This window comes from Pseudonaja textilis, chromosome 3 (assembly GCF_049901715.1).
Source record: "Pseudonaja textilis isolate UNSWEBS1 chromosome 3, rPseTex1.2, whole genome shotgun sequence".
NCBI classification, from domain to species: Eukaryota; Metazoa; Chordata; class Lepidosauria; order Squamata; family Elapidae; genus Pseudonaja; species Pseudonaja textilis.
Genome location: NC_141992.1, coordinates 88192715 through 88218215, shown reverse-complemented (window position 1 = coordinate 88218215; position 25501 = coordinate 88192715). Strand labels below are relative to the sequence as shown.

At 37.7% G+C, this 25501-nt stretch overlaps 1 protein-coding gene and 1 long non-coding RNA gene across 3 annotated transcripts in view; one reads left to right on the top strand and one right to left on the bottom strand.

Moving 5' to 3' along the window:
* Positions 1 to 1698: 1698 nt before the first annotated feature.
* On the bottom strand, positions 1699 to 23032 carry LOC148126201 (uncharacterized). Its single transcript, XR_015742953.1, has 3 exons — positions 22732 to 23032; positions 3011 to 4731; positions 1699 to 2238 (listed from the first exon to the last, which is right to left on the bottom strand). It is a non-coding gene; the product is annotated as an uncharacterized LOC148126201 (long non-coding RNA).
* Positions 19704 to 25501, top strand: part of NEK7 (NIMA related kinase 7) — a 62061-nt gene continuing 56263 nt past the window's right edge. The window contains exons 1-2 of one of the 2 annotated variants that reach the window (XM_026700459.2): positions 19704 to 19819; positions 25180 to 25265. In XM_026700459.2, the coding sequence (XP_026556244.1) occupies positions 25209 to 25265 (57 nt within the window). In that variant the 5' untranslated portion in view covers positions 19704 to 19819; positions 25180 to 25208. Of the gene's footprint in view, positions 19885 to 25179; positions 25266 to 25501 lie in introns of both variants that reach the window. The other variant, XM_087930306.1, reaches the window with a different exon arrangement.

The following is a 25501-nucleotide window of genomic DNA, read 5'->3' as shown; positions in this document are numbered from 1 at the left end:
TCATCTCTGAGCTTGGGAAAATTTGTCCATCTCTGAAGTATAAGTATAATATAATAATGTCTGGAATTCACTACCTAATTCTGTTGTCATCTGCTCAAACCCCCACTCCTTTACCCTCAAACTAACCTCTATTGACCTCACCCATTCTTAAGAGGTCTGTAAGGGGCGTGCATAAGCGCACAATCATGCCTACCGTCCCTGTCCTATTGTCCCCAATTATTAGTTCCTATTTCTTATATTTAAACTTATATTTATTCTTATTTCTATTGTATTGTAAGCTTTTGACAAAATAAATAAATAAATAATATGTAAAATATAAAAGCAACAAGTATTAGCATATGTGTCCTATGCTATTTCCCTTGTTAGAAAGCAACAGTTTAAACAAATTCTTTTATCATTATTGCTGATACTTTTTCACTGTGTCTTTTCAAAAGGTTTTGGTTTTAATTGGCCACTCAGTGGCTAAGATTCTGAGCTTATTGATCAGAAAGGTCAGCAGTTCGGTGGTTCGAATCCCTAGCACCTCATAATGGAGTGAGCTCCCATTACTGGTCCCAGCTTCTGCCATCCTAGCAGTTTGAAAGCATATAAAAATGCAAGTAGAAAAATAGGGACCATTTTGATGGGAAGTGTTCCATGCGCTTTCAGCGTTTAGTCATGTTGGCCACATGAGCATGGAGACGTCTTCGGATAGCACTGGCTCTTTGAGGTGGGCACTGCCCCCTAGAGCCAGAAACAACTAGCAGGTATGTGTGAGGGGAACCTTTCCCTTTCCCTTATGTTGTTTTATCTGCACTTACACAATATTCTTTTTTTACATTTAGTTTATGGTTCTTTGTTGTCACAGGTGTGTTTTCATGAAAACAATGATATATAAATTAAAATAGTAAAAGAAAATTGTCGGACAACTTCTTCCAGAATAGCTATTAATTTAATTAAATAGGGGGCTGCTGAGAACCATAAGATACAATAAGAGACCTATGTTTTGGATTTCAGTTTTGAAGATTGATAGATAAAGCAACTTCTTACATTCCTAAGAGGCTTAATTGTGTTTGCATCTGTAAAAAAAAAAACCCAAATCAGAATAAAACACCACTATGATAATGAAATATATGTAAAAATGTGAAGGGGAACACTATGGAATGTCTTTAAACTTGTTATTATCCATCTGCCTGGATATACTCTATTTCTTCTCCATGAAACTAAAATGGCAAAATTTTGCTTGTTCATCTGAAAACAAATCTCAGTTCAGTTTTGCTGCATCTCCTATGTGTATCTAAGATGGGAGTCCAAATGTAATGAATAAGTGGTGATCTTGTTAGCCAGTAATTGGCTCTCCTTGCTAAATAGCCTAAATAGCAAAGGGCCTGCTGCACTCTGTTGAGCTGTGTCCACACTATTAGCAAAAACTTCATCTGATCCCACACATAGGTCATGCTTCCCGCTCCCGCACACACACACACACACAATGACTAGTTTTAAATAATGCACTTCCAGAAATAAGTAAACTAGTTGAGGCAGCACCACTTTAAAAACACTGCTGCAAAATCGGCACTTCTACTACCAGAACAGCAATCCTTTCCAACATCAAGGCTGTTCTTTTCAGCGGAATGTGGCCAATTACCTAAATGTGATATTAAATACAACGTTTGCTGAATTATTGATGATTCTGTGACTCCAGAGAAGGGAGGCTGACTGACTTACTAATTTCCTCTGGGCCTTTGTTAGAGATATCATTGCCTATACTGCATAAATAGCTGATCTAAAAACTAAAAGAGGTTGCTGTGGGGATATTTTCATGAGAATAAGTGAAGGAGATAAATCTCATTTAAATAGACAGGGATACCAATTCATTCATCTCACTACTAGCTTGCTTGATAACATTTCAGTGATTCTTTCCAGTGGTAAAAAATACTATGCTATTTTTATATTCAAGAGAAATATCCCCCTCTTTATTGTGAATATGTGGTTAAAATGAAAATTGAACTCACCTTTTCAGCCTTTAGCTGCTTTTATTCACTTGTTTTATTATTAGCAGATTGTGGATAATGATATATTTACATATATATTTGGGGTAAGCAACATTAGGCATAGCACAGAAAAGAACTAAAAATAATAAGCAAAAGAAATTAAAGGCATGAGGTAATAAACAGGAAAGGAAATATAGCTTAACCTTGTTTACACATAGCTCACCTGAACTATCTTTTCATTCCTTTCTACCCTTACAAATCATATTTGCTTTTTCACATCTGTACACCATGTCATAGCTTGCCTTTTATTTAAACTTATTTTTCTCTTTTATATTAAGTCCATTAATTCATCATCAGTTTTTCTTGATCTTATTTCTCCTCTCTCATACCCATAACTTTCACTTTCATTTTGTTAAAGACAGTACACACACACACACACACACACACATCAGTGGTGGGATTCAAATTTTTTTATTACCGGTTCTGTGGGCATGGCTTTGTGGGTGTGGCAGGGAGAGGATCGTGTAAAATGTCCAGTCAGAGGTGGTATTTTCTGGTTCTCTGAACTACTCAAAATTTCCATTACCGGTTCTCCAGAACTGGCCAGAACCTGCTGAATACCACCTCTGACACACATGTATATGTATGTATGAGAGAAATGGTGGCAAAGGCTAAATTCCAAAACTTTTAATACTATTGATGATTATGGTTTGTCAAACATGGTCTAGATGCCTTTTCTTACTAAGATCCAACTCACCTCCATTTCTTTTTCTCCATTGTCATGTTTGTAGCAATGAAGCATACTATTATTCCATGTATAATATGTCCCAAAATTTTATTTTTCCTTCAAGGACTAAGTTAGATTTGAAAGGATAACTTGCTCTTAGGTTTCAATGCCACAAGCCTATTGATAAATAGGCTTATACAAAACCATAGTAATATAAATCTCTAACAACATGTGTAATCATATTGTGGCAAAAATTGTTTCTATGGTAGAAACATGAATGTATTATTACACAGGGAAACAAAAATACACATACCTACCCTGTTTTTCTGAAGATACAACCTACCCTGAAAGTAAGTCCTAGCTTGATTTTTTTACACGTGCACCCAATATAAGCCCTACCCCCCAAATAAGCCCTAATTAAGATCCCACACAATCTAGAGTGCATGGGTAAAAATTAACCTAGGGTGGGGATGGCTGAGTGGAGCTGCCCTACTACTTACCTTTGGACAGTTGTAGCCAGGCCTCTTACACCCCAACACCTGCCTTGCCAACCCATTTCTTCTGTAGCCAGCAAGGCTTTTCTAAAGGCCTCTGTAGCTGATAACAGAGCCCCAGATCGTTATGGAGCTCTGTTATCGGCTGCAGAGGCCTTCAGAGGCCTTGCCGGCTGCAGAAGTAGTTCCTGAAGGACTCTGACAATGAAAAGGAGGCCGGGGCAATGTATGCAAGTGAGGTTAGTCAGTGGCTGACTTCCTCCGAAAATAAGACCTGGTGCCTTTTTGGTGGCAAAAAAAATATATAAGATAGGGTCTTATTTTGGGGGAAACATGGTACTAAGAAATTACATCTTTGGATGGAAAACCCTGATCAGTGGAGAAATTTTTCTTTTTTTGCATTGGGAATCAAGAAAATGATTAACAAGTTAATTGTATATGCCTTATTTTAAGCTTAAACCACCAAAAAAGGCACCTTTCTCTCCAAACCTCAAAATATAATTTCTTCTGGGAATTTCACTGCCCTCTACTTGCATACCATTTTCCTTATTTATGCTGGCTCTTGGCTGCCCCCTGCCCCCAATTAAACTGGCAAACCAGTACAACCTTCATCTGCCCTTGATATCTAGGCTTGTGGTTGCAGCTGAAATGGCCAGGAATACCAAATGTAATTTTATTAATGTTACTTTCAAATTACTTCTTGATTCATCTGAATGTCTGACTGAAAGGACAAAACACATGAGAGCCAGAGTCTAAAATCACTATGCAGCTATGGAGATCTTCTAATGTGTTTAAAATGCTGGATTCCCTATAATGAATTATGTGCTAACAGCTTTCTTTCAGTGGCAATAGTATTATTTTTCATCCAATTATAAAATTTGTATGCCATAAAACTAATTTTTTTGACATGATAAATATATTTCATTGTGTGTGTGCTTTTTTAAACAAGGAAACAAAGGGAAACATCGAAGCATAAACTCATTAATCATCTTTAATCAGCCCATCATTTATTGCTTTTTGAGAACAAAAAATATTTTTCTTACTATGGTAATTTTATTATATAGAGGCTTCAGACATCTTTTTAAAAAATCCTAATGATGGAATGTCAGAAATAAATATAGCTTATGTCTGCTTACTTATGATTGTGGATGTAGTAGGTAAACACTATTTGTTTATAATGAACAAGAAAATTGATAAATTCTCAGCATGCTGTAATGTCTCTGAAATTTATTTCTAGAACTGACAATAATTCATTAATAAAGGTACCTTGCTCACAAGATAGTTATCAATGGGTTCCTACTACTCTGCTAAAGTATTTCAGAATGATGGTCATTTAAAAGTTTAAATTTAAATTATTTTCCTAGTTTTATTCCAGGGCCTTTCTACTTATTTGTTGCATGTTCAGTTTGGGTTCTTCAGCAAGTTTTGATGCATGGCGGATACACAATTCTGATTTTTTTAAAAAAATGTAGCTAATGATTTTTCTACTTACTATTATTTGTGTGCTTCCTCTTCCACTCCAGGAATATTTCCATTGTACCTGTAACATGAACGAGGACTTGTAAAAAACATTATTATCAACAATATTTGGAGCAGTTAACATCATTTTCTTGGGAAGTTAGAACAAATGAAGAGCCCTCTTTATTTTTATTTGTCTGACATATTAAATGATTAAATAAAGTCCATGTAATTTTTAATATTCTTCAACCCTATTAACAGAGCCAAGTTAAAGGTCTAGCTATATACTTCTCTTCCATCTCCATTTGAAATGATTACTGAGGATCAAGATATTTCGTGAGTAAGTTAAACAGCAGACAGTGTACTTCAGGGTAGAAACTAACTCTGCAAACTGATGGGCTTTGTTTTTTATGTGCTTCAGTGCATGGGATAGTTAATGGCCAAAGAGAGAAAAGCCATGAGCCAAAAGTTATAAGAGAAAGTTAAATGTTACTACTTATTTAGGGGAAAAAAATGATAATAATAATAACACAGTCACCAAAATGATTAACTGGAACATCTGTAATAAATTATCATGTGCTGGTAATGAAAAAATGGTTGGAAAATATATTGTTATTTATTTATTCAATTTATATGCTGTCCACCTTGCCGAATCTAGGTGGCTTGCAATACTTAAAAACCAATAAAAACAATAAATAATAACATTAAATTAGCTTAAAATTTAAAAAGATGGGTAGGAAGGGAGCAAGATGCACATGGGGCGGTGGAGGGAGATGGAGTCTTATCTAGCCCATTAACCACCTGGGGCCCCATGCCAGTTGGCAGAGCCATTTCTTCAGGTCCTGTCAGAAGGCCTAGGAGTGGGTGCAGATCTTACCTTGGGAGGCACAGTGTTTCAAAGGGCAGGAGCAATGGCAGAAGCTGTTGATTAAGGGCAGGAGCTATGGCACAATATTGCTGAAAGGATAGTAGAAAATGAACAGGCTAAAACATTGTGAGATTTCTCAATACAAAGTGATAAAGTCTTGGCCCATAACACAGCAGATTTAACTGGTTGAAAAGAAGGAAGTGTGGATAATTGATGTGGTAATACTAGTGGTGGGATTCAATTTTTTTTTTTACTACCGGTTCTGTGGGCATGGCTTGGTGGGCATAGCAGGGGAAGACTATTGTAAAATCTCCCGTCAGAGGTGGTATTTGCTGTTTCTACTCAAAATTTCCGCTACCTGTTCTCCAGATCTGGTCAGAACCTGCTGAATACCACCTCTGGGTAATACCAAAGGATAATAGAATGCAAGAAAGGAATTGGAGAAGTTCACAATGTATGAAGATATGAAAATCAAAATTGAACGATTATGGCATACAAACATGGCAAGCTTTGATACAACATACCAATCTCTAAATTCAAAGCCTTAAATTTCAAATTAATCCCACACCAATAATATATAGATATAATCCCACCTGAGGACCCCTAAGGGGTCCGTGGTGCTTTCTGAGCTTGGTTGTTCTCTTGCAGACATTTCATCACCCAAACTAGGTAACATTATCAGCGCTAATCTGAACAAACCTGAGCTAATGATAGTCTCATTGATTGATAATTCCACCTATATTACATCATAACTGGGGGAAAAGACTGACAAAAATGTCCCATAGTTTGTGTTGGACTCTCTACTTCTCTCTGCTGTCCACTTATGTATCAACTCACACCCTAATGTGTTTGATGGGAATTTACATAGAAGTAAATTCTGCACAGTATATAGTACATGCAACTCTCAGGAGTTTGCAACTGTGCGGGATTTGTCCACTGTATGCTACTTAGTAACATGGTCAATTTTCTGAGGAATGCCTGGCAACTTTAAGATCATCTCCCAGAATTCCTCAGCCACTATGAACAAGTTTCTGTCTAATGCAAAATTTCTACCCTATTTTAACAAATCAAATAAAAGCCAATATATTAAAATGTTACGTTAAGAAAAACCCACAATTTGGAAAGAAAGTCTTCTCAGTGGCTGCTCCCCTCTTTTTAAACAGCCTCTCCTCAAGGCAAGAGTAGCTTCTACTCTTGTAGTCTTCCAAAATATAGTTAAAACCCACTTTTCCAGATTATACAGCTAGAAAAAAAATCTGTGTCATTACTTAGAATTTTATTGGTGTTTTATTATATTGCGCTTTGATTTTTACAGTACCTGAAGCTTCTAACATCTTATAATCTTATAAATAATAAACAATAGCGGGTAACTATAAAATATTCTAGCATTTTTTAACTGTTTAATTTCATTTTTCTTTTCTCCCTGATGCAATGATGGAAGGGACTTTATGTCTCTGAGGTTGCATCAGGCTGTCTTACTGCAACTTCCATTAGCTGTTAGAACTCCCCCCCCCCTTTTTTTTTCCAAAATGAAGCCACAGTTCCAAGAGGTGTACAATGTTTTTATTCTTTCACTGTCATGGTTGATGTACTTCAGTGATAGTTATTGATTAATGCCAGCATCAAGAATATTTTAGCATAAGTGTGTTACTTGACAGAATCAAACCTCACAGAAATTGAAGTTGACAGTCTGGAAGACATTGCTTGAATATATTATATAAGGAGCTTTCCTCTTCAGAGATGTATCCCAAAGCACAGTCCTTGTGTAAGTTGCTTTCCTTAACTTCTATGATTTGTAAGTAATGAGTATGTTCTACAGTAGGTTTTCTCATTCAGCTGTCCTCCAGAGTTGTTGGATTATAATATTTATAACCCCCGAAACCACATGAGCTATGACTATGTTGGTAGGGACTGTGGAGATTATAACCTGATATTTCAAAAGGTAAACACCTTTCTCTGATTATATTCCTGGAAATACTGTATGGAAGGAATATGGAAACACTGTTGTTGTTGTTTTTTAAAAAAAATTACATCTGACTGTGTTGCTGAATCTCAGCTTATCTGGAAGATATTAGGATATAACAAGTCAGCTTTCACCAGACTCTGTTTACACAGTGAATCTCACAATGGCATGATGGCAAGGGGATTCTAGCAGTGACCATAAGGAAAGCTTATCAGTAGTATTTAATCAGTAGTGGCAACTAGAAAACTTTGAAACTAAAGCATTTTAAGGGAAGCTTAGAAACACTTTAAAAGTCCAGAATGGAGTGATGTTAGAGGGAGGATGAATTTTAAAAAGTTCCTCTGGAGAAAAGGAGAATAAGAACATTTCCTTTATACTATAGTATATGATGACTACTCTGAACCCAGCAAGATTGCGGATAAAAATTAAGTTAGAATGATGTTGCCTAGAATACCTCTAATCCTGTGAATTTACTTTGTAATAGAAATAAATGCCTATATACATTTTATTTTAAAAATGAAGTACCAGAGTTGGTATTTAGATTAATTATGTGTAGTTATTTGAAGCAGGCATGTCTTGGTATTGATATAGTATACAGAGATTCCTATATGTAGAAATCTTGATATATAATAATGTAATAGTAAACAATACTACAGAGAGAGAAAGAGAAGGGGGAGGGGAAAGAGATATGTGGCAAGATAGTGCTGTGTGTTATGTCTATTAAAGTATGTATGCATGAATAAATGTATGTTACAATGTACAAATTAAATTGAAATCTACAAACAGCCGTCTCACTTCCAAAGGACTAAATTGACATTAAAGGAACAGTTTTATAAATTACTTTTTAAGTTTTCATGTTGCTAAAAATATTTTGATCAGTCATTATGTACTTTTGATAGAAAACATGTTTCTGAAATGATCAATGGTATTAAACCTGCTAAAGGTTTTGTAAAAAAAAAAGTGGACGTAGAAGGTTGAGAAAATCATAATTATTTCAATTAAAAGTAAATAACCACGAAGCCTTTTTTACTATTATTTGTGGAAGCCAAGATATCTCCCTTTTTCCTTATGTTATTACCAAAGACTTCTTCCAGAATAAATATCCTGGATATATTTAAAAATGCATATCCTGAATAATCTTGTCTCTTTTGTTCTAAGGTTTTCTCCTAGCAGTGAGAATGGATTCCAATTAAAATCCTTTCCACCAGAAATATTTTAAGTTTTTTACCCCCTTTCATTACATCTGTACTTCTGTGTAAGATGATCTGATATTGAACTGAAGTGATGCTCTTGCCCAAAGTGCTACTGTCAAAACATGTGTTGCACAATTGTGATTTTGGCCTCCTTAAAATAACTTTTTGTGGAAGGAAAAAGATAACACAACAAAGGAAGCTTGCAAATTAAGAACATTTAGTTCTAAATCTCTTTTTTTAAAAAAAACCTACTGAATGGGGTAAACAGTGCAAGGCATAATAAAAAATTGTTCTAGAAGTAGAGTGAATCTGACAATTTCAGTTCTCACCAATATCATACCTCCCTGACATTTATTCTACCCCTTAAACTCCTGTCACAAGATGAAGTTCTCCATCATTCCAGTAAGGAATTACAAATCAATATTTTAGGCAGTGAAGAATAGGATGTTAAAAAACTCAACATTCATACCAACCAAGGCACTGATTGCAGTACATTTGAAGCCTCTGTGTGTGTGTGTGTGTGTGTGTGTGCGTGTGTGTGTGTTTTCATCAAATAATGAGAAGATAGAAGGAGAGATGATTTAAAAAAAGGAGAAATAAGGAACTTGAAAGTGGTGGCTTCCATGGAAGAAATGGTGAACTGAAGATGGCTCTGCTAAAAGCAAAGCCAACAATGGTGGCAGAATGAAGAGTCGATGAGTAGACCAGTACTTTGTAATCCCTCTCCAGACAAGGGGAGGACCTGAGATCACTCGAAGTGCTTCAGGTAGTTATTTCACCCGAGAAGACTACAAGGCAATGGCCTCTGGTTGCTTTGGAACTGTGGAAGATCAGGAAATAGCCATCTTACTCAAACCATATTCAGTGCCTTCAAAGGGACCCCAAATTCACATAATTCCTTTCCCAAGCAACATTGGAAATTGCTCATTGAATTCCTTTTGACTGTTAAGAACCTTTGGATCGACAAGTCTGAAAACACTGGTGAGCTTCCTTCAATCCTTAGTGAATGAAATTTTTAATACAAAGTTAAGGACTTTTATTAAAAAAATAAGCATCAAAAAGGTGATTACAACTTTGATGTTGGAAAGTTGCAAATTGATTTAAGGTCTAGATAGATTTGAAATATATTTTTGGAAATATAAGACTCTTCCCCATAGAAAATTGCTTTTGTTTTGATTGTTTTAAAACACACACACACACACACACACACACACACAATATTGGTAGAATGGGACTTTGAAAGTTGGACAAAATGGGAACATCAACATCAAATTAAAGAACACTTAAATTTGATTTAATAGTACAAAATAGAGCAAAATATTTTGACATTGAACATATTGAAGGATATTATTGATCAATGGGCACAGAAGTTAATTTTAAAAGTGTCTGCCTTTATAGGTGGACTGTGTTTAAAAGATGTTATGGAATGGTATGTGCCATTCCAACTGAGAAGCTTTGCTCATGGTCACTTACATCTGGTTGGCCTATTGCAATCTGCTCTCCATGGGACTGTCCTTGAAGTTACAATTTGTTAGTATGTGCAGCGCCATTTGCTTTGCCCATATTGCAAATCTGTTTTGCAAGCTGCAAAGGCTCCCAGCATCTTTCCAGATGCAACTCAATGTACTGCTTTTCATCCTTAAAGCTTATGTGGCACAGGGCCAGATTATTTACAGGACCAACTCTCCCTCAGAGTATCTGCTAATTCCATCATTCGGATAGAGCAGGAACTAGGTTACTTCTCTTAAATGTTGCCATTTAGGAAGTATGCCTTTTCAATTGTGGCCTTTGCCTTGTGGGACATTGTTCTACATGAGACCTGGCAAGCCATGACCCTTTTAAGTTTCTGAAAGGTCATAAATATGCAGCTTGAGAATGTCAAAGTTCCAAGTAACAATCTCCAAAACAGACAACTCCGAGACAATCATCTTCACAAAGTTCCATTTTATTAGAGATGTCATATTGGCACATCTGGGAAAACCCAAATGTGAGAGTTCTGGATTTTCCCTTCCCCAAAAAAGAATCAAAGTTCCGTCCCCTGCTTTCATCAGCCCATCACATGGCCCAATCATGTCTTCGTCCCATCCGGAGACTATCCCAGATAATTCCCCTCCAGGTGCAGGGTGAACCGACCTTGACTTTCCTAGAAAGAATGTTGTTGTGGCTAAACATGCTCCTAAAAAAACCTGTCCCAAATTCCCAGGTACTAAATGTGGCAGTCTAGAAGCTCCAAAAGAAAAATGGCTTCCCAGGCTGACAGCTGAGTTGGATGCATCAAAGGAGGATGCCACTTTTGGTTGTTTGGTTTTTATTGTTTCTTGGTTTTTATTGCTGTTGTGATCTGTCCAGAGTTGTGCTTTCTAAATGGGCAGCCATATAAACCTTTTAAATAATTAAATTGATGTGATTAACTAGGAGCCTTACGTAAGTAGATAATTTTAAAAAATCATTTTCACACATTCTTCAAAAAATAATCCATCTGGCTCTTGTCTCTTCTAAAAGAGACCAACTTCAGAAAGCGTGTAGCCTGTAGCTTTGACATCTATGAATGACATAAAATCATTGTTTGTTTGTGTTTTGCCTTGTGCACAATGTTTTTTCCCCTACCTTTGAGATGTATTTGTCAGAAAAGGGCAGAACAAGACATGCATCTAGAAGAAATGGTTGAATTTCGAAATTAAGGCAAGTTATCTTAATATATACCTGATTTATACCTATATCTATATCCTTACCCACATATCTGGGGAAAAATTATTTGCTTGATGCTAATTTGTTCCATAAAAATGAAAGGCATAGTATAACCTTTTCCAAAGAGGTAGCCCCTAGAAGTCTAAAACATTTAATGGGATCAGGTTGGGATCAGGTCAATAACATCTATGATTTTCCTGTGTGTTAAAACAGGGAAGATGGTATGTATGGCAAGACAAGCATAGAAAAGGATGGAGCTTGCATTGTAAGCCAACTGTACCATGTTGCCTGAAGTAAGAGATTGATATTTAGGATTGCCACCTTACCTAATATAAGGCTGATACAAAGGACTGGAAGAAAGAATGTGACAATCAATGTGCTCCCTGAATGAACTGCCAAGATATTCAGACTCATCAAGAATAATAGGATTATGAAATGAATGGAAACAGTGTTTTCCTATTTGAAGAAAAGCAAAGAGGTTTTGCATTCAGTTTTCTGCTATTGTTAATTTCAACTATCTTTTTCTGGGCATGTTCTACATTCAGCAGCAGGATTATCAAAGCTTTACCCACAATGTGTGCACATTTTTACACAATTCAACTGCACCCAGGAGCTTTTAGAAGAAGAATCAAGGACAAAGCTTGGATGGAGGCGTTATTCTAATAATTCATCAATTTGCTTAAAATACTTCCAAGTTTTTAACAATAGAATACTTCTCAGTATAATCAATCCTGAAACTAAATCCATTTTTACAATATTTACTTTCCTCCATAATGCCCTGGAAATTTGTTATCATTTATTTCAAACTGTGACCACAGCTGCCAATTTTTTTGAATTCATGTCCAAAATATCAATTAATAATCTATTACTATATTATGCTTATTATCCCTTTATAAAAACAATTTGTGCAAGATGACCTATCAAAGGTAATATTGTCTGTTGCCTGTGTAGTGCTGCTATCAAAATGTTGGCATCAACATTGAACAAGGGGCTTGGGAAATGGTTTGTATAATGAGCTGAATTTTTACTTGCCTTTAAAGTTGGGTTTATGTAAGCCTCAGCAAGGAAACCTGGGGAAGCTTTGTTCAAAAAGGCATCATTATAAACAATGTCAGTCCTTTGAAGTAGCAAAATCAGGAAACAGATATTGCTAGTACACTTACAATGCACTTTAATATGGTTGGATATTGTAAGAAAATCTTGAAAGCCTGTTGAAGCCTTTCTCTACCTCAGCTTATACCTAATGCATTGCTCTAAGGCAGCGTTATGTGGGGTTTCTCACCACATTTTCTATTTTCCCACTACTCAAATACCTTTTTCTTTAATAACTCAACCTTATCTTCCCTCCTTTGCTAAATCAAACCAACATTTTATCACATACAACATTGGAACATTTTTTTTTTGGATAAAAGTCTTATACAATGATAGGAAAACCATCTGAGCCAGAAGTCTTCTTTGCTTTCATAGATTTAATAGTGATTATTACTTACTGAAGATAAAAGAGCCATTAAAATAATAGAACATTAAATAATGCTGTTAAAGAACAGATGATACATTGAATGGTACATCAGCTGACAGCCTCCTTTAAAAATCCAGTGCTATACTCCATTTATTGGTGCTGATAAAACTGCACAAATGGCGAGTATTGAATTTCTAGATTGAACTAGAACCAGCAGATCCAACAAAATACAAAAACAATAGTCAAATGATCTTCATACAGATATCATACTATCTTCTGCTCAGAAACATATTTTCTTTCGCTACTCCTTCAGCTGATTAATTAACTTGGTCCTGTGCAACTGGTCAAGGTCAAATAAATGTATAGTTATTGACTAGATAGAGAAGTGAAATTATCTGGCAACTAAACAGTTTATAATGCTATAAACATCTCAATAGAAAGAGCAATATCTTGTTCATTGAAAAAAAAGATGTTTGGAGAATATTGAAAAGCTACCTAACTTTACCTATTGTTTTATGTCTGTAAATAATATGCAACTTTCATAAATCTCTGGATAACAATTAAGACAGATGGCTGGGATCTCTGTTGCCAAGATATTTCTACCCAGGAAAGTTGCATTCATAGCTTAATTTCCATAAAGGGACTTGTGGCTGGATTCATATCTTGCTGTTAAGGCATAATGGGTATCATTTTGTTTTGGCTTAACATCTTAATCACCCATTGTGATTTGCAAACTGTATGTTTTAGAATTGCATGTTGCATGAATTCTGTCATTTGTGATTTTGTTAAACATGGTTAAACAAATTATGTTTTAGAGAGCTAAGTTTCTGATTCAATTCTAGATCCCCAAAGGCAGAACACACTGTGATTTCTTACTATGTAAAACTATTGTAGAGAAAAAAATATTTAACTGCTATAAATTACTCGCAAGTATTCTGTAGTGTAGAAAGTTAGCACCTACCCCTCTCCCAGAAGAATGAAATATTCTAGGAAATATTAAAAAAACAGAATATTTCTCCTAAAAGAGAAATAGAAATCTTAAGGGACACAGAAACTCAGCCCCAGCAGATATTTTGGTGCCAGCTTATCTACAGGACAAAAGGCTGGGCCAACTTATCTACAACACAAAAGACCTTCACCATCAGGACATGATAGGATTAGCCCTCACTCAGATCCAAAACAGGACAAAGCCATTAAGCCATAATAGGAATTGCCCAAAGCCCCCTCTTTACATCATCAGCAAGATTCAACCAACCCTGGGACTCAAGACAGCCTACAAAGTTACCCCTGCATGGCCCCATGGAAGTCTGACAACCAATCAGGATACATTTTTGCCGCAGGAACAGGAAGCAAGTTCAAAGCCTAACAGAGGGTATAAATCTCTCTTCCTCTCTCACCCATGTACTCAGTTTTTGCCAAGGACCTCAAAACCATGTGGTCCTGTCCATATTAAACCATTCTTCCAAGCAGTCTCCTTGTTTCCAGTGTCTTTCTTCCCACTTGGAACTGAACCCAGATGGACATTTGTTCCAGCAATATTAAAAGTTAGATAAAAGTCTTCCATTGACACTTGCTGTGATTTTGCATAAATGACTATAACTGGAAAGTTCAAAAGGGGCTGTCCACTAGTTTCATGTTCTGTATTCACTTGGAATGTCTACCGTATTGAATTGTACTATACTATGTTATGTTAGTTATACAATATACAAACTAGCTATTACCAATAACCCTTTGAGCAAAGCACATACATATTAAAATATAATAAAATAATCTATAGAATGTGTGCATTTATTGACTGTTTATTCTGTTATAGTTTAAAAGACATTTGCTTCATATAATCAGATTTGCAACATTAAAATGTTATAAACAAAAAAAACAGCAGCCTTAGACAAAGCAATAAGATCCTCAGTAATAACAACAGTCACATAACAGGAGATAGAGCTCACTCAAACTTGCTATCACTACGGTAAAAGGAATTACAGAAATAGAAAGGTATTTGCCTGCAGTCAAAAAGTTCATAATGGAGTCAGCAGGTAAACTTTTGAAATAGGGCATAAAGATGTTCTTTCTTTTGCCTCTCCCTACTTTAGCACATTTTCTAGGACACAGATCCTTATTCTAGATAGATTTCAAGGGATCCATGCCTTTGGATGGGGAAAATTATAACTTTATTTTCACTAAACTCAGCGGAAATTTAGCTTGCCTTGTTATTGATTTAATGCATTAATAAAGCATATATATTTCTGTATGACACATTGGTTATTTTTAATGCTTTGATAACTACACTTGAACATTATTAATTTCCTTTATAATAAATGTGCATCCATGTATTTTAAACATTTGAATATGTATTTATAAAAAAGGAGCTCGTAGATTTTGCTCTCAAAGACAGCCATGGCACAAAAAGATTTAGAACTCCTGTGTAGGGAACCTGGAGAAGTGACAAAAATTTCACTGTCCAAGTAGAAACAGGTGAAGGAAATGCCCTTTTAAGTATCCTAAGGGATCCTGATCCTAAGCCATCTAAATCTTCAAGTACAAGTACTTTGGATAGGCCCCGGATATGCAGTGAAAACTGGTGGGCTGCAATGCAGGGGCATTTGATTGCACTCGCCAACCATTAGTAGTTCATCAGCTCTGTTTTGAAGTAATTGAGATTTTTGAAGCCATTTGCAGTCACAATCCCAGTTCAGCATATTGCAATAATCCAGGTAGAAGTCATTGGAGTGTTTTGCAAGGATGTGTCTCTCCAGGTGGAGCCTCTCCAGGCTGGTGTATCAGTCTAAACGGGGACATAAACATTCACAGCCACTGAGACAACAGTGATGAGTCCAGAAATAAGTACATAATAATAGCCTCGCAAGGGTCATCTTAGTTCAGCATTTTGTTTCTCAAGACCAGCAGTATCTATGGGAGAGGCAGGCAAGGGAGGGACAGAATACCAAAGCAAGGTAGATAGAGTGATGCTTGCATACATATGAAACAGGAGCAGTTCATCATTTTAATGAACATAGCAAGGTCCTGTGAACATGTTCCAGAAGACTAGATCTCTCCCATAAATTCATCCAATCCACTTTTGAAAAATTCTATGAGCAAACATTAGAATAAAAACTTTATTGTCACTTTAAATGGGCACTAAACAGCATACATTAAAGTGAAATGCTATTGCATTCAGCTCTCAAAAGATAACCATTATGCATATGCCCACATACACACATGTATGATACAGAGAAATGTCTAGTTTGAATGTATACATATACATGGTGGGAAAAAAAAAAGAATTCTGGAAGTTTACAAGATGAATGGCCTAAGGCAGTGGTCACCAACCAGGGGGCCAGGGACCACTGGTGGTCCATGAGAAAATTTTGGTGGTCTGCAGAGAAATGTCCCCCACAAAGCACCCCCGCAAAGCAATTAATCCAGGTTGCGTGGGAACAAAAGGCTGCACCGCCCACATGGCCCACCCCTTCGGGGCCGAGTGCAAACTTTACCTTGAGTAGAGCCATGAGAACTGGAACTGGAAGGTAAGACCAATGGTGGGGAGGGAAATCCGCCCCGGGGTGGCTTGCTGATGTTGGTGGGAAAGTCAGTCCCATATTCCAAAGCTGTAATAGTCACAGGACTGGCCCTTTGGTCATCCTGGAGCAGCTGCTCCTCCACCCGGGTGCACCGGCCTGCCATGGACTGGAGGAGCTGCTCCGGGATGACCAAAGGGCCAGTCCTGTGACTACTGCAGCTCTGGAATACGGGACCGACTTTCCCACCAACATCAGAAAGCCACCGTCAGTCAAAATTCATATTAGTGGTCCGCGGGATTTAAAATTATGAGATTGGTGGTCCCTGAAGTTCAAAAGGTTGGTGACTCCTGGCCTAAGGAACAAAGCTGCTACAGAATCTAGTAATCCTGCTATACTTTGAAACCTCCTCCCAGAGGGAAGCAACAGAAACAGACCGTAAAGTGGGTGTGCAGGGTCTATAACAATGCTTTGAGCTCTAAGCACATAGCGCTTATAAGCAGTATCCTGAATAACAGGAAGTAAGCATCCTATAATCTTCTCAACCGTCCTTACCACTCTTTGTTCCAACAATGCGATGTTCAGTAAGGAAGCAGCCATCTTTCTGGATCGTTCTCAATTTACAAGAGTTCATTTAGTGACCATTTCAGTTATGACACTGAAAAAAATGACATATGACCATTGTTCACAATTATGACCCTAGCAGCATTCCCACAGTGTTCGTTGAAACAATTCTCACATGTGATCAAAATTCAGACTCCTGGCAACTGACTCATATTTATGAGAGTTGCAGGGTCCGAGTCATGTGATCACCTTTGGCAACCTTCTCACAAACAAAGTCAACAGGGAAGCCAGGTCCACTTAATTACCATGTTATTAATTTAACTGCAGTGATTCACTTAACAACTGTGGCAAGGTAGGTCATAAAATGGGGCAAAACTCATTTAACAAATGTCTCACTTAGCAACAAAAATTTTGGACCCAATTGTGGTCGTAAATCAAGGACTATCTATAAAATTTTAGTAAGGGGTTTGGGGAATTTTGCAGATTTCAATGAAAAACATCTCAGAAACTCTCATAATTGGTTGTGACATCTAATGGAAAATGGAATTCAGTACCTAGAGAGCCACAGATCTCTCACTCATTTGAGAGGGAAAAATGGATCTGTGTAGTTCTATTGGCCTATAGAAGTAAGATTCAACAGGCTTGCCTACAACATGTACGCATCAGGCAGGAACCCCTTTGGATTCTCTGTGACAGTTCCTCACAAAAGCAAAGAAAGCTATTTCTGGGGGGGGAAATTTCTTTTTATGTAACATGAGAAGTACAGTAATAAAGTTCTCCAATTAACCAGAAGTCCTTCTTATACCTGGTAAAACAGTGAAAGAATTTAAAACATACATCTATTTATTATATTTATTTCAGCAAAATAAATACAACAAATGAGAGATGCATATTTTAATATATATTGCCTTACTCTATTATTAATAAAGGTAAAATATAAGTCAACCTTCCATAGGTGTTTAATATTAGTATTCCTGTTTAGCAGAAAAATGCAGCGTTGACCCATCTCTTAAAATTACAGCTACATTGGCCATTATTCAGTTTTCTGAACTGAAGTAAACGACACATTAGACTCATAAATATATAGTTTTCAAAAGTATTTGAACGCCTCTATTAGACACAGAAATAGAAGTGTGTTTCTAGGTCATTTTGTATCCTTGAACTCATCACACAAGGTGTTTCACAAAAATTTGAAGAGGAAAGAAATTTTATTTATTTGTATGAATGTAAATCAAAGGTTCTAACAATTGCGTCAAATAGACATAATGCTGCATAACTACTGTAGATGTCAGATCCATAGGGATATAGCGTTTGTTCTGCCCCATTGCCACCCCCACAAAGGTTACTGGAGTTAATGCCCATATGGGTAGAGATTTGGAAGGAACAGAGTAGGATCTAACTACCCAATCCTGTATTTCAGAATTCAGCATATCCATTTACTATTTAGAACCTGGATAAATAAAATTATAATAATGCAGATGTATGTAGAGTTCGCAATACTTTCCCCATATTACAAAGTGCTGAGACAAAGCTTCCCGTGAATGTTGGTAAGCAGCCTCCAGAATGCTGCAAAGGGAAGTTTACAAGCCATTTATCTACTTCAAGAGTCTCAAGTACTCTCTTTGGTATATAGCATCCTTCACATTTCCATTGCCACAGAGTGTTTGGGTAAAGCTTCCATTAATGCACATTTACATAAGCAGTAGTCAGCACTGCTCATGCAATATGTTCCACGTATTTTGTGTACCCTTGATACACAAATCATAGAATGCATATTAATTTGACTTATATGTTAGTGGGAAGGATATGGGGTCAATGGCTACAAAATTATCAGTATCCTTTGGTAAGTCCTACTGTTGAGAGATGCTTCAAGAAAGTATTCAAGAAAGAAAGATAAAGGACAACTCCTTTATCCTGAGATTGATCTTCAATTAAGAAGGGCTTTCTTAGTAATTCATTTACATTTCAAGCAAAGATACATAAGTATACCAGCAGAGGAATGAAAGAGGGACAGCTGTGGTATCTTTGTCCCTTACACATATTAAGAAAGATAACATTTCTGAAGCAAAACAAGTCAAGATGTAAAATTTACAGAAAACTAGTCAAAAGTTGTCACCTTGTTTAGAAATCCTTTAAACCATTTTTACCAGGCTGAGATATGCTGCAGATAAGGATTTTCATTAGACTGTAGCTTATGGAAGCAATAATTGATATATAACAGGAGTGTCAATGGGCGGAATTATGTGTAAACAATATACAAATGATTTGTTTGCAAAGGGCTGTGTGCATAGCCTATCAGTCCCTTGCCATCAGTCGTTTCTAAATGTGAAAGGTCCAGGTTTTACTGAAGACCTTTCCAATTTTCATTTGTATAAAATCAAAAACTGGAAGAGATCATATTAGGTCATCCAGCTCAAGGTCCCGCTCGGTTGGAAGCGTCCACATTCAATCCCTCTTAACGAAGCTCCGCAAGCGGAACCCCACCGTCTTCCTGGATAAGCATTCGCGAGAAATTCCGAATTACGTCACGACTCCCACGAATTTCAGAAAAGGAAATCAACACCGCAGCCGTCCCTTAAGAGGGGATATCCGAAAAAGAAAAGAAGCGCGCGGCCGGGGGCGGCTACAATCCAGGAGTGCGACTCTTTCAGAGCAAAAACCGAAGTTCAGTTCCCTCACACACCAAGAACTTTCCGGGCCTCGAAAGGCTTCTGCTTCCGTAGCTACCAAGCCGGGGCATTTTTAGCCGCCCTCCCCCACCCCCGGTCGCCCCTCCCCAAACGCCACTCCGGGCCGACCCAGCGCGCGAGTCCCGGGCACCCCGTGACGCGTGCGCTATTGCTGAGCCTCCCCGACTCCTCCTTCCCTCCCCGCCGCGACTCGTCCGTCCCAGCTGGCGCCCTTCGCCGCTCTTCGGGCGGTAGGTAGTCGTTCTTGTCGCTTGCCGTTTTCCGAGACGGTGGCCCGGCTTTCCTGGCTCACGTGGTGACCGACGGGAGGGAGGGGGAAAGGGTGGGGTCTGTGGACTAGTTTTTCTGGAAAGAGGGGAAAGGCGCCTTCGCGGGAGACGAGAGCGGCTCTCCTCGCCTTTCTTTTGCTCTTCTCTCTCTTCCTTCTTTCAGCCCCTAGTGTCGCCAGCCGGCAGCGCTTTTCAGAAAGGACTTCCTGCGAGAGTGCAGCCGGCTGGGGACAGTAGCTTGAAAAACGAGAAAGAGTGCCGGGCTGGGGCTGGTTTGGGGTTTTAGTAAGAAAACGAGAACGGGCAGCCGATAGAGAAGAATTAGCATGAAGTCGTAAGCAGCTAGTAAGTAAGGTAGTTAGGAAGGCACGCGAAGGGGTTTCCTCCCCAGATTTCCTGGGAGCGGCATCCGCAACTGATTGGCTGGAAGCGGAGTTATCCCGAGTCCGAATTTGGTTCTTGCTCCCCCATCCTGGTTTTAAGGCAAGGCGCAGGCCTTAGGGCCGCAGACCGGTTTCGGTATTGAACCCAGCCTTATCAGGCTGAGGCTAGCAGAGAGATGGTTTTTTTTTTCCCCGCGATGAATATGGTGCCAGGTTTTGCAAGCCTTGATTTGTTTACCCAGGAACGAACCCCGCTGAAGTCCGTGGGAATTTGACTTCTGAGCGCTATGCAGTTTTTAAAGCGTTGCACTGAAAACAACAAATACACATTGTGTCTTGCGGAGAATTGCCAACGAATCCAAAATAGTTTGCGTTTGCCAAAAATAGGGTGTAGGGGAGACAGAGGAGGAGGAGAAAACTTCCCTTTGTTGTTAGACCTCTTTACAAAATTCTCAGGCCCTTTACTAAAGGAATTAAAAGGAGATGACATTCGTGATCAACTTTTCTGAAGTATTAAGTTGATCGGTAGGTGTAAACCAGCTGAGCTCTGTTTGAAAAAAACAAAACTTTACTTCTAAAGGCATTTTCAAGGGAGAGTTAAGTTTTCAGGCCACTTAGCAGAAGTTGCTACTCATCTCCCCCTCCCCTTACAAATATATACTTTATTCACTTTGGATTGAGACTGAGATGTTATGTCTTAGTCAATGGCTGGAGAAGTGCAGGTAGCATTGCTTGAAACGGTTTCTGTTTAAAGCAAGTAAGAAAAGAGGCTATTTGCCAAAGCCAGTATTTTGCTGACTTCTGGCTCATTAACACTGTAAAGTTTACCCAATCTGTGCCTTTCTCTTGTCTGAGCTAATTGAAGTATTAGCTTAAACAAATTTTGGGGAGATGAATTACTATCCCAATGAGTCCTGACAGATACCAGTCTTGTTGTAAGAAACAAATAATGGACGACATGGTTCACTGTAAAACACTTATCTCCCCCCCCACCCATGCTACACTTGGTTTAAACCTGGAAAGAAGTCAAGCAGAGAATTTTACCACAAAAAAATCATTTTTCATCTTTGCTACAATGTTAATAGAGTCCCATTTTACAGCCCCCCCAGTATCTGTATCATTTATTGGTTTTGTCTCACAGGATATTTATATTGTCACATTTGGATGTTCCTAACTCGTTGGTGTTGATAGAAAGATACGATAGTATTCCTTATGAAGCATTGGTGTCTCTGCTCAGGCTCTGAAATTGAGACAGTAGTACATCTGCTTTTGAAATACCATATCATCATTTTTGGAGGACAGAGTTAATCTCCCCTCTAATTACAACTATCCAGGCTGCTCTCATGACAGTTGTATGGTACTTAGTAGAATTGGGAAATCTCTAGAATGAATGCAGATGTTTTTACTATCATTGTGTCCATTAGAAGTTTCTGGACCTGATTGGTATATCTTGTGTAGGCATGAATAGTTTGTCTTTTTAAAGTTGGATGGAATATAATGTATTCTTAACTTCTGTTTGGTGTACAACCATATATTTAAATAGAGTTTCTCTGCCTGTAAAAGTCCATATTAATAATGGAATTCTTTTAGATTGTAGAACATTATGAAATGTGTTGTAAGAGTTGCTTTTTCAGTACATCAAGTTCAAATCTCTCCCCGCCCCCATCCGTTCCAAAACACACATTGGTCTAAATCAGTGAAAATGAATATTTTTTTAAAAAGCACCTGTATTGAATATAGTGCAGGGAAGATGGATAGTGTCTTCAAGGAAAATGTTATAGATCATAATATCTAACCTTTCTAAGAAACCCCAGTATAGAGTTCATATTTCCATCCTTTCTCTGTCTCTCACACACAAACACACGGCTCTTAAATGTACAGGTTGTTATTAAGACGTGTGCTGCTTGTATCAGTTACAGTTACTTTGAGATTAAAAGCAGAAGGAAATAACCAGTGTGGAAAAGTTTTCTGGTAATGTTTCAAGCACAATGCAAGGGCTTAAAGACCATTGTATAGAAAATCAGCTAGTTTAAGAATTAAAAGGGGAAAATAGAGATGTTAGTGAAAAAAGGTCTAGAAAGATTATTTGTACTATAGCGTAACTTACATTATTTATATAGCACCTTAAAAAGAAGCTTTCAGTCTTAAAAGTGCAACTATTATGCCAGTAATTCTGCTGCATGATATTGTTCTGTTGGATAGATTTGTTCAGTGTTTCTGTGTTTAATATATTTGGATTTCTGGCTTGGCTTTAACAAGGAACTGTAGAAATGTGTTCCTGTTAACTTTCTTTGCAACATTTTGTAAAATATCTTATATTCTCCATAGTGTTTTCACATTTAAAGTTACTTCAGTTCTATATGACCCGAGGTAATACTATTGAGAAAAAAAATCATAACTAATAAAATGTACTCACTTTTTTTTCATTTTACTGAATGCTGACATTCAATCTTACCTTCTTTTTGAACAAATGGAGAATAAGGAAAATACCTTTATGGTTTTTATAATGTGCCTTTTAAAAATTGTCATTTCATGCTGCTCCTGGCAGAATGTTCCTATTGTTTGAACAGAACTCTCAAATTCTTCTCCAAAAGCTTCAGATGCCCATTTGGTAACAAGACTGGCAGGATAAAAACATTGTCACTGTCTTTTTTCTTATTTGGGAAAAATATTTCCTCTTACTGCTTCCAATGGGAAGAAATATATTTGGACCAACTGTCAAGCTAATCTAAATGTTTAATGCCTTTGGAGTTCTGGAAGTAGAAGAAACTGAAGAAATCCTGCTCCTCTGGGAACCCATCGACATGATTTAAATCTGGGCAAATCTGTATATATGCTTAACCTTTTGTTATTTTATAGTCACATGTCTCAGGAAAAATTGCATCCAAATCTACAATCCAACGTACACTTACTTAGATGTATATCATTGGCAGTACTAACTCGCCCTTCTGGGATTTACATGAAGGATTTGCAGATTGCACTGGATTTGCCTCAAAAAGTTTGTTAAGCAGAATTACATGTCTCCTCCCTTTTGAGAGGATCTCATTGTTTATTTATTTATTTATGAATGAGAATGAATAGACTTGAACTCTTATTTCTAGCATGTTTACAGGGCTTCTCTAGCAATAAAATGTTCTTTGGAACTTTTTATCTCATTAATCTACACTCAGTACTCCATAATGACAAAGTAAAAACAGAATTTTAGAAATGACTTGTAAATTTATTAAGAAGAAAAAAAACCCCTAAATATCACATTGGCATTAAATATTCAGAGCCTTTGCAACAATACTTGACATTTATCTCAGGTGCTTCCCGTTCTCTTGATAGTTGATGACATGTTTCTACACCTTGATTGGAGTCAATCTGTGCTAAATTAAATTGATTGGACATGATTTGGAAAGAAACACAACTCTCTATAGAAGACCTCACAGCTAACAATGCATTGCATAGGGTAGCAGAGCGAAAGCCATGAGGTTAAAGGAACTGCCTGCAGAGCTCAGAGATAGGATTATTGCAAGTCACAGATATGGGGAAGGCTACAGTAAAATTTCTACTGCAATGAAAGTTCCTAAGAGCATAGTGTCCTCCCTAATTCTCAAATGGAAGAAATTTGGCTCAACCAGGACTCTTCCAAGAGCTGGTTACCCGGTCAAACTGAGCAGTCAGGGGAGAAGGGCTTTAGTAAGAGAGGTGACCAAGAACCCAATAGTCACTCTGACTGAGTTCTAGAGATCCTGTGTGGAGATGAGACAGAGTTCCAGAAGGACAACCATCACTGCAGCCCTCCATTGATCTGGACTTCATGGCAGAGTGGCTAGATGGAAGCCTCTCCTCAGTGCAAAATACATGAAAGCCCACTTGGAGTTTGCAAAAAAGCACCTGAAGGACTCTTAGATTGTGAGGAACAAGATTCTCTGCTCTGATGAAACCAAGATTGAACTTTTTGGCCTCAGTTTTAAATGTTATGTTTGGAGGAAACCGGGCACTGCCCAATATCATCCCAACAGTAAAGCATAGTGGTGACAGCATCATGCTGTAGAGGTGTTTTACAGCAGCAGGGACTGGGAGACTGGAGGGTTGAGGGACAACTGAATGGAGCAAAGTACAGGGATATCCTCAGTGAAAACCTTTTCCACAGCGCTCAGGACCTCAGGCTGAGCTGAAGATTCACTTTTTAACATGACAAGGATTCTAAGCACACAGCAAAGACAACACAGGAGTGGATTAGGAGCAACTCTGTGAATGTCCTAGAGTGGCCCAGCCACTGACTTGAACTCTATTGAACATCTTTCAAAATGTCTTTCCACTGATTGAGCTTGAGAGGATTTGCAAGGAAGAATGGCAGAACCCCCAACCCCTCCAATCCAGGTGTGCAAAGCTTGTCGCGTCATACCCAAAAAGACTCAAGGCTGTAATTGCTGCCAGAGGTGCTTCAACAAAGTACTGAATGAAGGGGCTGAATACTTATGCCAAGTATTGCATAACAAAATTGACAAAAGTGAGAGGGGTCTGAATACTTCCTGAATATACCGTATTTATGTTAAAATATTGTATAGCACAATGTTGGTTTAATCATTGTGATGAATGCCTTGGATCCTGCAGTTGTCTCTGTAGTTCCAAAAAGATTGTATAGGTGACATTGTGAGCCACCAGCTTTCATCTGTAGAAAATGAAAAGAAAAGAAATGAAAGAAGGAAAGGGCACAGATATTTAAATTCAAGCTTGGGCTAAAGGTTACATGCAAAAGATCACTTCATGTTTCTTTGGTTGACTGAACTTGCTCTTCCTGTATGTAAACACATTGACTTCACTATTTTTTCTGTGGTTTCCTCTTTTATCAATAGTACGATTCTAATCCTTTGCTCATGTTAACCCTGTAAATTTTTCTCATAAAAATGCAAGTAAAATCTGTTTTGATAGTATCCTGTTTTAATGCAGGTTATTCAAAAGGCTTGTGATTTGAAATAATGGATGAACAATCACAGGGTCTGCCCGGTCCTCCTGCGTCTCAGTTTCAGCCACAGGTAAGCTAATCTAGATAATCTAGTACAAGCAGTCAGTCGGGAGTACATTAATATTAAAAGAACTGTTATCATATAGACCAGAGGTAGTCAACCTTTTTGTACCTACCGCCCACTTTTGTATCTCTGTTAGTAGTAAAATTTTCTCTAACCGCCCACCAGTTCCACAGTAATGGTGATTTATAAAGTAGGGGACAAAACCCTTACTGCCCACCATGAAAGTTGGAACACCAACTAGT